Source organism: Mustelus asterias, chromosome 8, assembly GCF_964213995.1.
Source record: "Mustelus asterias chromosome 8, sMusAst1.hap1.1, whole genome shotgun sequence".
NCBI lineage: Eukaryota > Metazoa > Chordata > Chondrichthyes > Carcharhiniformes > Triakidae > Mustelus > Mustelus asterias.
Genome location: NC_135808.1, coordinates 112,359,012 through 112,375,178, shown reverse-complemented (window position 1 = coordinate 112,375,178; position 16,167 = coordinate 112,359,012). Strand labels below are relative to the sequence as shown.

Here is a 16,167-nt window from a genome sequence, read left to right as displayed (position 1 = left end):
ACTGCCAGTTTGTGCATTTAAAGTGACTTTGTATTACTGAGACCATTGTAGCTTAAGATGGGCTTTATAATTTGTGTTAATCTTAAAATCTGTGTACATTTGTGAAGCTAATGGGGGAGTAAAGGACTATTGTATCATAATTAACATTTTCATGTTTAATGATTTTCTTGTTGCTAAACACTAATTAGCGGCCCTGTTACTCTCTTTCTCCATGCTTTCTTTAAAAAAAAGTTAAAGTTGCACATTTTTGAGCTGGGGTTCTATTCTGAGATCTTTATAACATTAATTGTGATCACAACATAACGAGAACAATTCCAGCTTCTCTAGGCACTCCCTCATTCCTGTTTTCATTCTAGTAAATTTCCTCTACACCCTATCCAAGGCCTTGACGTCCTCCTTGAAACATGGTAATTGAATTGTACATAATACTCTAGCTGAGGCCCTTTCAGTGTTTTTATTGTTTTTAGAGAATTGTTTAATCTCTTTGCCATGTTTAATCTCTTTGCCTTGTTTAAGTACTGGCCAAATTGTGAACAGTGATTTGGGTGATTACTAGCCACTTGTGTGTTAATGGTCTTTCCAATCTCTTCACTACAATTGTGAGCTGTGTGGTTCATTGATCTTGTAACTTCAGCTGTGTGTGTTCATTTCTCTTCCTCTGTCTGGCTCAGTAATTTCTCCAAACTTGTGAAACCGTTGTAGGGAAAGTAAACTTATCTTGTAGAAATGGTGGGTATGTCTTTTGCAACTTCAACAGAGGTATTTGGAAAGTATTGTTGGAAGTAAGCAATCTTTGAGAAGCCTGTTCCCAGAATGGGAAGTGGAATGAGATTAGTGTATTATGTCACAGTGTTGTAAATTACATTTAAGACCAAGATAGGTAGGTCTTTGGTCTCTTGGCGAATTAAGGGATATGGGGAGCAGGTGGGAAAATGGAGTTGAAGCACAAGATCAGCCATAATCGTATTGAATTCCAGAGCAAGCCATATGGTCTACTACTCTTTCTTATGTTGCATTTCTTCCAGAATTCAGAAAAACATTAAAATTAAAGTGTATGTTATAGAGCTTGTTTGATGGTAAATACCCCTCCATTCATTAAGTCACTGCATCTAACCCAAGTTACTACTTTTCTTTAAATATTGCACAGGTGGGTTCATCTACTGTGTGCTGTTGCAGTGCAGGAGGTACGGTTTGTCAGTGTTGCAGAACGCAGCCCTGTGGATGTCAGCCCAATACCACCATTACGCTGGAAACTGGTATGCAATCATGATGTTGAAGTAACTTCATAAAATTTAAATAACACACAGTTCAAATTGACATTGGGAATTAATATGCTAGTTGCCAAGTTACTGTACTAAATATTTTGTCATCTAATCTAAATGAACTTAAAGGACATTGCCAACAAGCGAACCTCAAACTCTCCTGTTTAAATGCGTTCTCAGCTTTTTGGGGGACTGGATGGTGGTGCTGGTTAGATCTGTTTCTACATCAGTTGCAGCCTAGACAAATTGGGTAAAAAGCTTATTCTCTTCAATTGAGCATGGATCCATGGTAAACAATATCAGTTGTCAGATATTGCCCTCAGAAGAGCACCCCAATGTTATAGCAAAAGGACAAAACCTGATTGAGACAGTAGCCTGAATTCCTCAAATAATCTTTTATTCTATTATTTTGCCCCATTCTTTAATTGATAACTTTGAAATTATATGTATATATTTAGTTTGTCCAACACTAAATGACATTGGCTAGTCATATGCATTTTAAAATTTGTTGCATTGGGGAGAGAATGTTCTCGCCCAATTAAAAGCTATACTATCTTGACAAAAATAACTCTTCAATGAAAATTGAAGAAAAGCTACCAGATTATTAAAAAGAACACGAATACTCAGGATCATTGACGTCTTTAACTCCAATATTTACCACACTTGCCCGAAAAGACAACTGCTGAAGCAATTTGTGATTGTGTTGAGTCAGATTTGAAGATAACTGCCTGCTAATGTAACTTTTTAACTATTTTTTATTGGTGTGTTAGCTGGATCCAATTATGGCATTTTTTGAGTCAGAAGGGTTCAAGCTCCTGTTAAGAGTTCCAGGTTGACTCTCACTTCAGAGCATTACTGATGAGATGTTAAACTGAAGCACTGTTTGCCTTTTGGGTGGGTGTTATTTTTCCAAAAGTATTTCTTCCCTTGATCTTCAGAAACTGAGTTCAAATGGAAACTATTGTTCTAAGTATTCCCAACATGTGTCATCTAGGCCAACATTTATCCCTCAGCAACATTGCATAAACAGCAACAAGATAAATCCATTAATTAACTTTGGCAATGGTGTTGTGTGTCATTTTGCTGTTTTCTTACATAAAGTGAAGACAATTGGCAGGTGTGTGTGGGGTAAAGAATAAGTTGCCTATCTTTTTGGGGCATTTTAATTCATTAAATGGCTACTTTATTATCTAGATATCTCAATTATGCAGTTGGTCCATCTACTCTTTCCAGAAAACACACACATTTTTAATTCTCCATCATAAACTGAGAACATGCTTTCTTGTTAAATAACATCTTTTAGATTGCATTTTTTTTTCTTTTTCCTTGTCACTACTTTTTCATTATTTATATTTGAATTTGGGGTATATTCACGGTCACAAATATGAAACCGAGAGATCAAAATACAAGAACAATTTCTCCTCTATACCGAAAGAGAAATTGTGTAATAAAATAACACCAACAGAATGGACTTGAAGACAGAAAGCAATATCATAGAAAGAATCGTAGAAACCCTACAATGCAGAAAGAGGCCATTCGGCCCATCGGGTCTGCGCCGACCACAATCCCACCCAGGCCCTACCCCCATATCCCCACAGATTTACCCACTAATCCTTCTCAGGACACTAAGGGCAATTTTTAGCATGGTCAATCAACCTAACCCGCACATCTTTGGACTGTGGGAGGAAACTGGAGCACCCGGAGGAAACCCACGCAGACACGAAGAGAATGTGCAAACTCCGCACAGACAGTGACCCAAGCCAGGAATCGAACTCGGGTCCCTGGAGCTGTGAAGCTGCAGTGCTAACCACTGGGCTACCGTGCTGCCCCATATGGACGATGCATATGTAGAAGTAATTTTTTGGCAACTGATAGCAACTTAAAATAATTTATTAGTCGATATGTTGACGTGCTCAGTATAATGCAGATATAAATTTGTTCCTTAAGCCAAGATAGAAGGTGCAAATTTGTAAACTTCAAATGTGTGTTAGAATTCCTCTTTCGTGCATTAAAGCAAATTGACAAATGTGACCCTAATATCTCAACCATAAAACTGTGTGCGTTTTGTCAATGATGTAATTTTGACCATTGCAGAAATGCTTCTACTGTAAGAAACGGATGAAGAAGACTGGTGGTTGCTGTGTACAATGCTCCCATGGCCGTTGTCCCACTTCCTTTCATGCGACCTGTGCCCAAGCTGCTGGAGTGGTCATGCAGCCTGATGACTGGCCATTTGTGGTCTTCATTACTTGCTGCAGGCACAAGACACCCAACCAAGCAGAGGTAGGCCCTGTTTAAGAGTAGCAACAAATAATTGCTGCCAAATGAATTGATTGTCCCATACACCTGCTTTTTGTCAAATGTCTTAACTGCAGTTAAAAACAATACAGTTAAGTGAAGTGTCTTGTTGTTGATTATTGAAACCTATAACATCCTGAGAGAACTTGACACGGTGGATGTGGAAAGGATGTTTCCTCTTGTGGGAGAATCTAGAACTAAGGATGACTGTTTAAAAACAAATCTCTCTCTCTCTCAAATTGAGACATGAGGAGAGAGAGATTTTTGATAAGCAAGAGTGTGAAAGGGTATCAGAGATGGCAGGATTATGAAGTTGAGGTTAAATTAGATCAGCCACGATCATATTAAATGGTGAAGCAGGCTCGAAGGGCTAAATGGCCCACTCCTGCTCCTAACTTGTATGCACATATGGAAGTGTGGGTGTATTACAAATGTCGTTTTAAATTTTGAAGATATTCGGGTTTTAATTGTGAATTCTAATTAGAAACATGTTTTTGGTTTCAATCCGTAACTCTTAATTTTTGTCAATTTATCATGGATTAAGGATAAAAGGAAATCATTGCTTTCAGAAGCCATAACATGTTCATCTTTTAATCAAGTGCGGATATCATCCAGTTTCATCTGGGATGCTTTGTTCTTAATGTTCTCCTTCTCCAAATCTGTGGGTAAAAGCCATTATCAGAGTAAAATCTGATAATGGGACAATGCAGTGCGTCTTTAAAGCCAGGAAACTGGCAGTAGCCTGGAATGTTGCAAACTTCACTTCACTAACTACTTAAATCATAGTCATTTTAACACATAAGGAGGCCGTTTGGCCCATCACTTCCATGTCGACTCTCTGTATAGCAATCCAGTCACTGTCATTCCCCTGTGCTATTCCCTTGGTACTGTAAGTTTATTACTCAAGTGTTCAGCTAATTTTCTTTTGAGATGTATTCATCAAATTAACTTCCACCACCCTTGTATAGAGCAGGTCACTATCAATCAGAGAAATTGTAGGATGATATGCCTCAGAAGGAGGCTAATGATACACAGGGAGCTCTTCGGTAGAGCTGTCCAATTAACCCCACTTCCCTACTCTTTTATAACCCTAAAAATAAATTTCCCTTCTTCAATATTACTGTTGAATCTGCTTCTATCACTCCTTCAAGCAAAGCATTCCAGATCTCTCAAACTCTGTTTTTAAAAATGTTTTCCTTGTATTGCCTTTGCTTCTTGAATCTCTAACCTCCTATTATTGACTCTTCTGCATCGGAAACCAGTGACCACTATTCAAATTTTCCCTCGACTTCCTCTGCTCTAAGGGAAATCCCAACTTCTCCGCAAACTGAAGTCACTAAAAACAATGTCCAAACTCATTAGTCAATTGGACAACATTTGCTAAATAATCCTCAGTGTGCTAAGAATTATGTTGACAACCAATTTAAGCTTCCATTGGGCACTGTGTGCTGGAAGCTATGTATATTAATACACAGGACCCTTTTTCTTTGCAGACATGCATTGCGCCTGTTTCAGCTAAACAAAAGTGACAACCAATCAGCCAAGCTGATTTCAAACAATACTTAGCAGTTAACTGTCAGTCACCAACAACTGGCGCATTTTCTATGGCAATGCCTTGCCAACCAATTAGCATCCTCCTCATACAGTATAAATCTGTTGTTTATCCATACATAGGCATCCTTGTGAATTGTCCTGACGAGTGCAAGACAAAAAACTTCAACAAAATGTCTTTTTTTTTCAGCAATACATAACTAAAGTCCCTCATCCCTGGTAATAACCATGCGAATTGTTACTGCAACCTGTCCAAGGCCTTGTCATTCTTCCTAAAATATGGTGCCCTGAATCTAAGAGTTCTGCAATTGAGGCCTAACCAGTGTTTCATTAAGGTTTAGCATAACTTTCATGCTTTTGTGCTCTTGTTTCTCTATTGATGAAATCAAGGATCTCATTTCACACACACTTCTCATATTCCTCTGACACTTTTGAAACATTTTGTACGTACATACTCCTCGGTCTGCTCCTGCATCCCCTTGAAAATTGTACCATTTAGTTCATGTTGCCTCTCCTCATTCTTCCTACTAAATGTGTCACTTGACAGCCCAGGCCTGAATGTTGTCCAGGTCTTGCTATACATGGGCTGCTTCAGTGTCTGAGGAATTGTGAATGGTACTGAACGTATTGCGTCAATTATTCATTCACCAGCAATTGAGGAAGTGGTGTCATTTCTATTATAATAAATCAATCATTTTTAAAAGCAATTGCAATGCCCATTCTAATTTAGTAGGGCAAATAGCTTCCACAGTAAAATATTACGGCAGAATCTTCTGTCAAAATAATAGCAAAGTTAATGATGTACACCATTTATTTATAGATAAACTATATTGCAAGTTTAGCCTCAAAATAGATGTGCAGTCAAATGTGAATATTTAAATATGACTCTCCCAAGTTCTGCTTCACTGTTAGCTTTGCAAGAACACCATCTTTCCAAGTAACAGAATGCTATTTAGGGCAGACATGAAAAGAAATTGCCTCTTTCAGAGTGAGAACCTTTTGTAATTTTCTATCTGAGGGTAGTGGTTGCTCCATCACTGAATACATCAGGCTTGGAAAGATTTTTTTGGCACCTCAGAATCAATAGGTATGGCAGGGCGTGTTGAAAGGTGGAGTGGATGAATTAGGACATTCACAGTCGTCCAGTAAGTCCTCACTTAACATGTGGTTGTACTCCGGGAAATCGTGACCTTGAAGTAAACTTCAGTCCTTTGGAGGATGAGAAGGGGGATGTAATAACTGGAAATGAGAAAATGGCTGAGGCATTGAACAGGTATTTTGTCGGTCTTCACAGTGGAAGACACAAATAACATGCCAAAAATTGATGACAGGAAGGCTATGGCAGGTGAGGACCCAGAAACTATCATTATCACAAAAGAGGTAGAGTTGGGCAAGCTAATGGGGCTAATGGTAGACAAGTCTCCTGGCCCTGATGGAATGCATCCCAAGGTACTAAAAGAGATGGTGGGGGAAATAGCAAATGCACTAGTGATGATTTACCAAAATTCGCTGGACTCTGGGGTGGTTCCCGCAGATTGAAAAACAGCAAATGTGACGCCACTGTTCAAAAAAGGAGGTAGACAAAAGGCGGGTAACTATAGGCCAGTTAGCTTAGCTTCTATAGTAGGGAAAATGTTTGAATCTATCATCAAGGAAGAAATAGCGAGCCATCTGGATATAAATTGTCTCATTGGTAAGACGCAGCATGGGTTCATGAAGGGCAGGTCGTGTTTGACTAATTTGGTGGAATTCTTTGAGAACGCAGTGGACAATGGGGAACCTGTGGATGTGGTGTATCTGGATTTTCAGAAGGCATTTGACAAGGTGCCGCACCAAAGACTGCTGCATAAGATCAAGGTGCACAGTGTTACGGGTAATGAGTTGAGGAGGAACTTCTTCACACAAAGGGTTGTGAATCTGTGGAATTTCCTGTCCAGTGAAGCAGTTGATTTACCTCATTGAATGTTTTTAAGGCAAGGATAGATAAATTTTTGAACAGTAAAGGAATTAAGGGTTATGGTGGGCGGGCGGCTAAGTGGAGCTGAGTCCGCGAAAAGGTCAACCATGATCTTGTTGAGATGGCCTACTCCTGCTCCTAGTCCTTATGTTCTTGTGAAGTGAATCGTGGGTTCCTATTAGAATTAATGTTAATGTTAAAGCTGGAGTTTGGTTTACCTGTCTGTACCTTTAAGACTCGATTACCTGTAAAGACTCGCATTCCAACCATTATTTTGTAAATTGAGTTTGTGTCTTTATATGCCCTGTTTGTGAACAGAACTCCCACTTACCTGATGAAGGAGCAGCGCTCCGAAAGCTAGTAGCTTGTGTTACCAAATAAACATGTTGGACTTTAACCTGGTGTTGTGAGACTTCTTACCAAGTATACTGTACCATACATGATTTGATTTATTATTGTCACGTATTAGCATATAGTGAAAAGTATTGCTTCTTGCATGCTATACAGAGAAAGCATACCGTACATAGAGAAGGAAAGGAGCGAATGCAGAATCTAGTGTTACAGTCATAGCTAGGGTGTAGAGAAAGATCAACTTAATGTGAGGTAGGTCCATTCAAAAGTCTGATGGCAGCAGGGAAGAAGCTGTTTTTGAGTCGGGTTAGTATGTGATCTCAGACTTTTGTATCTTTTACCCGACGGGCAAAGGTGGAAGAGAGAATGTCCGGGGTGCGAAGGGTCCTTGTTCAACACCTGCACGTCCCTAACTGGAATAACTTGCAAAGTAAAATAAACCAGGAGCACAGCTGTGTCTCACCCTCAGCACTGCTGAAACTCAGGTCAACTCGGGTCAGGGCGGCACGGTAGCACAGTGGGTAACACTGCTGCTTCACAGCTCCAGGGACCTGGGTTTGATTCCTGGTTTGGGTTGCTGTCTGTGTGGAGTTTGCACATTCTCCTCGTGTCTGCGTGGGTTTCCTCCGGGTGCTCCAGTTTCCTCCCACAGTCCAAAGATGTGCGGGTTAGGTTGATTGGCCATGCTAAAATTGCCCTTAGTGTCCTGGGATGCGTAGGTTAGCGGGATTAGTGGGTAAAATATGTAGGGATATGGGAGTAGGATCTGGGTGGGATTGTGGTCGGTGCAGACTCGATGGGCCGAATGGCCTCTTTCTGTGCTGTAGGGTTTCTAAGATTTCTAAGAACTTTTTTGTCTTGTTTGCTTTTCTCACCTTCTCCTGCCTCCTGTCCTAGCAGTGCTGCAGATGGGGAGTGAAAACTGCTGGGGACAGGGGGTGGTCCTATGCTCCAGCATCGGAGTGCGGGTGGAGGATTCTTGAAAACAAACTATGTTCAAATGAAACAACTTTCTGTATTGAATGGTTAAACAGGCTCAGTGGCACAGATGTTGGTCCACTGCTGCTATTTCTTGTTTTTAGCTGGAGAATCTGGGGCAATCCTGTCTAAATGCTCTGGCAAACACTGTTGCCTTATTTAACATGGCAGATAAAGTAGCTTTATCTGATATTGGATATTTCCTTTTTATGAATAATTGGTATCAGTGGAGTTCTTATAAAAGATTCTGATCATTTACTTTTCACAGCGTGCCAAATCAGCTTTGAATGATATTGAAGTTGGGCAGAAGGTAATCTCGAAGCACAAGAATGGACGCTTTTACCAGTGCGAGGTGGTGGGATTGAGTAAAGAAACATTCTATGAAGTGAATTTTGATGATGGTTCCTTCAGTGACAACTTGTATCCAGAGGACATTGTGGTAGGTGGAGATTTTGTTTCCTTACAAAAAATTGTTGTGTCTGCAAATTATAGTGCTGTCAAGATGTAAAGTTTTTAAGTAGTGCTCAGCACAGTTCTCAAATCTTCACTGTAGAAAATCCGACTGGCCTGATATCACAGAATAAGTATTGGGTGTTTTGAGCTTGGTCCTAATCGATCTGTGGTTCCTCCAGCCAGTTTCGTACTATCCAAATTACTGCACGAAATAGCATACTAAAGTGGATGTCCAATGCACCCTTTGCGTAGATACGAGGATGATCTTTTTCAATTCTTCTGTTACAATAATGGGCGTGGTGTTTGTGAATTAAATACACTCGCCTATTTTTCAAATCTGACCATGCCTTTTTATTGCAATGCCATTAAAATAATATTTTGATGTATTTCCCACTGAAGAATGCCTTACACCAAACATCGCATTGTGATATCTTTTCACCTGTTGTTAATAAATTTACATTGTTCTAAAGGTGAACTGCTCAGAATACAGGTAGAAATTTCTGATTCTTGGATTTTTTTGCTTATTTTTAGAGCCGTGACTGCCTCCATTTGGGACCCCCTGAACGGGGAGCGGTGGTACAAGTCAGATGGACCGATGGGCTAGTATATGGAGCCCAGTTTGTAGCATCACATGTTATACAGCTCTACCAGGTAAGAAACCATTCACAATTGATTACGCATACAGTGATAAGCCTGAAGTGTGTGTGACTTGCAAAATAGAACATCACTGCATATAACAAAAATATGACATATATTGACTTTAGATGACACGACATTATCTAGACAAGCCCTGAGTAGCACAACTTCTGTGTCTCATCCATAGCACCAACCCTTTGCTTGCTTTCTCGCTTGCCCTCGATCCCACTCTGTTCTCTGCCTTTCTGTCTCCAAAGCCTGGACCTCTTCCGAATAGAGTTTGCAGGGTCTGGGCTACTCTCCATGGGATGCTATGGAAGAAGCCAGGTTGGGGTGACAATTGGAGATGGCAGGACAGTGCAAAGAACTGGCGGAGAAGTAGATTCGGGGTGGGTGCGGGGTGTGCGCTCTCTTCCCTACTCTGCCCCAACTTACTTGTTCATCACCTAATCGGTGGCCTGCAGCTGCCATGTCCTCTACTACTGAATCTCGGGCCCCGATCTCACCACGCAGCCTGAGCCTTTGGTGACTGTAGCGGTAGCTCCAGCATCAGAACATGCTGGCGTGGCCGGCTGGGTGGTTGGGGCCAGGCCCACAGTTCAGACATCGTAAAATCAAAAATCATGACGTAAAACAGACAAAAGGTCCTAAAGTGTAAGTGACTTTTAAGTGATGCGACTTACTGTGAGGACTTGCTGTACTTGATCTGCAACCAGGATGTTTCTATTGTTGACGGTCATTGAAACTAATTTTTTCTCCCGTGGCTGCTCATTGCTCTGAAATAATTATCAATCTAGTATGTCGGAGATTGCTCCTACAAATCTCCAGGCAATTGGTTCAATAATGCCCAATCCATTTAATGTTGACATTTGGTGCTGAACCTGGAGTAATTGACTGGTTTACTCGAAATCTTGACCAAATGGAATGTGGTCTCTTGATCACACTTTTCCCTCCCTCTTCAAAACGAAGCTGCACATAAGTGTGCATCCTATAAAGCAAGCATTCAAAAATCAAAGTATGTTCAATGCATGTGAGCTTTTATATCTAATTATCCAATTAGTTACTGCATGAATTACTGAAAGTTAATATGCAGATACAGCAAACAACCATGAACGTTTTTATCACAAAGGGATAAGATTATAGAGATTTTACTGCAATCGCACAGAGCCTTGGTGAGACCACACCAGGAGTACTATGTAAAGAGTTTTGGTCTCTTTCCCAAAGGTAGGATATTGTACCCTTGGACTGAGTTCCCTGAAAGTTCATGAGATAGATTCCTCAATTAACAGATGTAGTAGACTATGCCTTTATTCTCTAGAACTCAGTAGAATGAGAGGTGATCTAATTGAAACATTTAACATTTGCTGGGAGGATGTATCCCCTGGGTGTGACCTCTTGAACGAGGGGTTAAACTCAATGCAGAGTTGACCATTTAGAACTGTGATGAGAAGAGGTATCTTCATTGCTAGAGTTTTCTACCCCAGAAAACTAAATCAGTTGTGGAATAATGGGTTTGTGGGTGCAGAGTAAGAGATATGGGGATATTGCGAGAAGGTGGAGTAAGTATCAGCATGATCTTGAATAGCAGCACAGATTTGAAGGACCAAATGGCCTATTCCACTTTAATTGTTCTATTTTGTCACTCCTGAGACTAAAGTTTTAACTAATTGAGCCAATCTTCAGTTCCCAGTGCACACCTAACCATGCTTTGCTTATCCATTCAGGTGGAGTTTGAAGATGCATCCCAACTGATGGTGAAGAGAGAGGATGTGTACACGCTTAATGAGGAACTCCCCAAAAAAGTCAAGTCCAGGCTGGTTAGTATGTTACCATTCAGTTACTGCTGCAATTTAAACCCAACAAAGGTTGATCAGAGCTTGGTTTCCTTTGACAACTATTTCTTTTTCTTAACTTCTTAAATATATTGCTGTATTACTTTTCTTAGAATTGATTGAGTATGAAATTCTGGGTTATTTTGGTGATATAACATTGTGCTTGTGGAAAATCAGTTCCAACTTCCAATGCTTCAACTTACAATTGGTTCCAGAAAACCGCATCTTGTCATAAGTCTGAGCACTGCCTGTATTTCATTAATATCCAAAGTTCCACCACCGTAGGTGGAATTTTAACAATCAGGGTCGGTCTAGCCAGTTGGCTGGATGTTTGGTTAGTGATGCAGAGCGCTGGCAACAGTGTGGGTTGAACTCCTGTACCAGCTGCGGTTATTCTTAACCTTGCCCCTTGCCCGAGCTGTGGTGACCCTCGTGTTAACCCCCCGCCATGCACATACACACACATGCACTTTGAGGGGTGGGGGAGCATCTGGGACTCTGGTGACTTTACCTATTAATAGAAAATGTGTGTATTTTATAACCTCAAGTTAACTTTAATTTTTGTTTTTATTAAGCTTATCAGATGTGTAACGATGCAGAAGATACTAAATATTGAATACTTTGGGGAGTAGTTTGTATATCTAGTTTTGCTTGAGGCTAGCTTTTACTGCGCACTCATGGATTTCTCAATCTTCAGGATTAAAAAGCTTATTTTGTGTTTGTTTTGCAGTCTGTCGCATCAGACATGCGCTTCACTGGAATTTTTGCAGAAGAAGAGGTCGCACCTGTGTCAAAGCGACAGCGAGTTTTGAACTCCAGGTATCGCGGGGACTATGTTGAGCCATCTCTGTACCGTGCAATTATGGAGTAAAGTGACTATCATTACGGAAACTGTTCAGAACTTCACCAATGGAAGCCCTTGGGACAGATTGGTTTTCATATATGGTTCTATTGTAGATACGTGAAAGCAGTTGAGGTGCAGCTGAGTTCTAATCCCTACAGCAACAAAACTACTCTTCATCACCAAGGGTACCTCATTAGCAACACTCCCATGGAACTCAAAATATCGAATATCTTGGGATTTCAGCAAAGCTGTTTTCAAGCATTCTTTGGTCTGTCTTCGAACTCCTGCTGCACTGCAAAGTGCAGACTAATCTGGATCAAGGAATGCCTTTACAGGAGTCTTCAGTGGTCTAGAAATAGGATTGCAAAAAAAAAAATCTTTGGGTTAGATTTCAACACTAACATCCATGTTCAGAATGAGAAATGCATTTACATTTTAACATTGCCAGTCTCTCTTTCATTAACATCTGCATTAGACCATCAAATGAAACCTATTGCATACCTGGTCTGTTGAACACAGATGTACTAACTTATTGTACAGCAAGATTGATTGACGCATGGCTGTTTCACCATAGGCATAGAAGCATTCCCTCTGTATACAGGCTGTGAAATTCTGGAAGGTGTGAATGGGTTTTCACAATATCCAGTCATTAGCCCAAACCAGGGCCAACACCGGTGCTTGGAGTTAAAATTCTTATCTGTATTTATAGGGAAGTCTTAAGACTATAGGTTCGCTCATATTAGACACAAGGTTTTTAAAAAGTTTTTGTTCCCCTGATAATAGCAGTTTACTCAGTGTTCACACTGAAAGTAAATAGAATATTAAGTTCCTTGAATGGCTAAGTATTAGTGATGAACTAGCACATGATTTATTGAAGGCCAAATATATTTGAAAAAGCGAAAGAAAATAAAACTGTTCCCATTCTCCCCGCTCCCACCTTCACCCTTCCAAAGGTGTGCTGATCTTATGTGAACCTTGTACCGGATGGACTTCTGTGCTGTTTTTATCTGTGCCACAAATTATATTTGTTTATTCAATCAATTATTAAATTTTATTCCAATATTCTTGAATTTAATTACAATGTAAAATGTTCCTTTCAATTGCTTTATTGGTTTGGTGTAGACTGTAGCAGCAGATATTGGAAAGAACCCCCCCACACAAGATTCCTGATCAAGGTTGGTAGGCTTTTCATCTGGGCCCAATTATTTTGATAATGTACAGTTGTATGCAAAAGTTTTTTCACCAGCTACAAAGTCTATTAATGCAATAGACCATTTGGGAATTGAGTAATTCTATATATTGAGTTCAGTCAATGCCATCTGTTGCTGTTGAGATAGCTTGGAGGAAAATGATAGAACTGAACAGCTTGATATTTAAAGAAAAGTAGGTGGGGAATTTAATAGCAAGATGGAAAGAACTACAATTGCTAATTGTATGTGTTCTGAAAGTCTTGTTGCCCCTTTAACTGAAAGGAGAGTGCACCAGTTGACTGCTTCCTTTCTTTATTATAAGTACCTTTGAGTCTGTGAACAAAGGGGAAATTTGCATCTAAATTTACTTGACTGGGGGGGAAAAAATGCAATGGTGATCCTAGCTGTATAAGGCAGTTAACTGGTATAACTCCAATACTTTTCCTTGTCCAGAGAACAGCAAGTTTAAACTTTCCAAACGACTTTTATTTATCTTGGTTTTTTTAATTTTCTAGTAGCATCCAGTTTGTGTTTCTATCTTTCAGCTTAATTTCTTCATTTTTAAAAAAACAAATCCCCCTCTCGAATTGTCTTCAGTCTAACAAGTTGAATCTAAATTGCAATGTGTAGTTTGGGAATCTTGTATTAACTTTGAACAGTGGGGTTAGAGCTGGGGAAATGCTTTAATGTTTTCCATTTTGTTGTGGGCTCTTGCTGCAAAGCGTTTTGTTGGTTTCTGGAAAATCCAGAACGTTTGTGTATGTTTAGTCATTTGGATCAATAACCATTCGACACTTTAGTTTAAGTTTGTTGCTCCCACTTTTAATTCCTTCTGATGGCATTAACACTGAGCCATGAATTGTTGTTAGTCTGGATTGATAAAACTTCATATCTCTAATGCAATTGGATCTTAAATGGCAACGATTGGCAATTGTTTGCAATATTTAAGCAAATTTATTTGCAATATTTTCTCTCCTGGTGAATTGAACTTTCTTCGCACCTTGTGTTCAGGTAGTGCAAAAAGCCCCTCTGGTTCATTCAAGACCTGAACATCCAAAGCCCTCATATGATTTATTCCATTGTGGATTTCCCTCTTGCACCACCTGTCATACCACCCTTCTTTAGAGATATTGATTTCCTTCCTTTTACATCTTGGGATGGGGGTATAGGGAAGCAAAGTTGATATTTCTAACATAAAATCCTTCTTATTAACATTGATCAGGCCTTTTTTTAAAAATAAGTGGTAATTAACCCTGTCGTCTCCACTATCTTGAGCAGAAAAATGTAATCTCCAGCCTTGCTTGATTCCTGTCAGTTTTTTGAATGTAAATTATACCCTTCAGCCCAAAACTCTAATAATAATTGGTTTGTTTATTTCAATCTCCTCTACCTCTTTAATCATATTTTTTAACAAAGTATCTCAATGCATCTCTTCCCAGTGAAATTACTCAACCTTGAGATTTCCTTCATAGTTCAGATTAAATGAGAGTTGACACTGAGACATGGTCTACCCAGAATATTGTATTTACTGTTCCAATTTCTAAATATGCAGTCCGTGAGTCAGAATGATGCCAAATCATGTTTTCATGCATTAATTTGGATACAAGAAAAAAATTACATATTGGCTTGTCTGTATTTTCACTTTATTCTTCAACCGCTGCTTGATAAATGATCACCATTCACTTAATGATTCTTCTGTCAGAGATGGTGAAGGAGTGGTACATCTCTGTAACTTGATGGTGCTGCAACTATGTGATAGTGATCCAGAGCATTAACCGTAAAAGCTGTTTGGCAGTGGGTGAGGGATAGGTAATTTCTCAAGACCAGTTTTAACAGCTCTTTATGTTTCTTGGATACATGCACTGTTGGGTTTTTTAAAAATTAAAAATGTTATCCCACAAGTCTGGTTACGCATCACATCTCCACAGCAAAACACAACATCCATCTAAAAACCCTAATGGAACTGTTTCTTACTCCCCATCCCTAATCCAATAAATGAACAGTTCCTGAAAGTATTGTGTCTAATCTGAGAGACCTACAGTCTACACTACAACCACCTCAGGAGTCTGTACATTAATTGATTGTATTGATCTATGAAAAATGACTGTATTAGTTCAAGCAAACATGAAGTTTAAATGGCTTGCTGTGATTGTTTAGGAAAATAAGACGCGTTGAAATGATTTGCAGTCAATAAATGTCTTTTTTTGTCTTTGATTCTGCCTTGTTCTGATCACCATGAATCTCGGTCTTAAGGTGAAATGCCAGCAGGTTTCCACTTGCACTAAAAATCAGAGTTTTGCATTCATGTTTTAATTTCCTTTCACTAATTGCAACAGCGTCAAGATTAAGCAGAACGTGTAATTTTCCTCCTACAGTAGGGGAAGAGGGCAAGAGGTACGGAGCAATACTCCTTTACTAAACTTTACAATAAGCACTGCATTTTCTGAAATGAGGAGACTTTCCAATAGTTGGTGCCTGCGGAAATGTGAGACCAGAAGCTAAGATTGAATTTGTGAGGGATCCAAGGTGATCATTCGCCAAGGAGAGGGGCCATGTTTTTGAGGAAGAGAAGGTGTTACAGGCTAATAGGCTGGAGGAAATAGATGTTCGGAGGGAGGATGTCCTGGCAGTTTTGAATAAACTGAAGGTCGATAAGTCCCCTGGGCCTGATGAAATGTATCCTAGGATTCTTTGGGAGGCAAGGGATGAGATTGCAGAGCCTTTAGCTTTGATCTTTGGGTCCTCGCTGTCCACGGGGATGGTGCCAGAGGACTGGAGAATGGCAAATGTTGTTCCTCTGTTTAAGAAAGGGAAT

General features: G+C 39.8%; 1 protein-coding gene across 1 annotated transcript in view; it reads left to right on the top strand.

Annotated features, from left to right (window-relative positions):
• Window positions 1-15,566, top strand: part of kdm4aa (lysine (K)-specific demethylase 4A, genome duplicate a) — a 57,328-nt gene extending 41,762 nt beyond the window's left edge. Inside the window, exons 17-22 of the mRNA XM_078218746.1 lie at window positions 1,148-1,256; window positions 3,357-3,545; window positions 8,666-8,836; window positions 9,382-9,501; window positions 11,211-11,303; window positions 12,049-15,566. Of these exons, the coding sequence (XP_078074872.1) occupies window positions 1,148-1,256; window positions 3,357-3,545; window positions 8,666-8,836; window positions 9,382-9,501; window positions 11,211-11,303; window positions 12,049-12,189 (823 nt within the window). The 3' untranslated portion in view covers window positions 12,190-15,566. The remainder of the gene's footprint in view (window positions 1-1,147; window positions 1,257-3,356; window positions 3,546-8,665; window positions 8,837-9,381; window positions 9,502-11,210; window positions 11,304-12,048) is intronic.
• The last annotated feature ends 601 nt before the right edge of the window (window positions 15,567-16,167 follow it).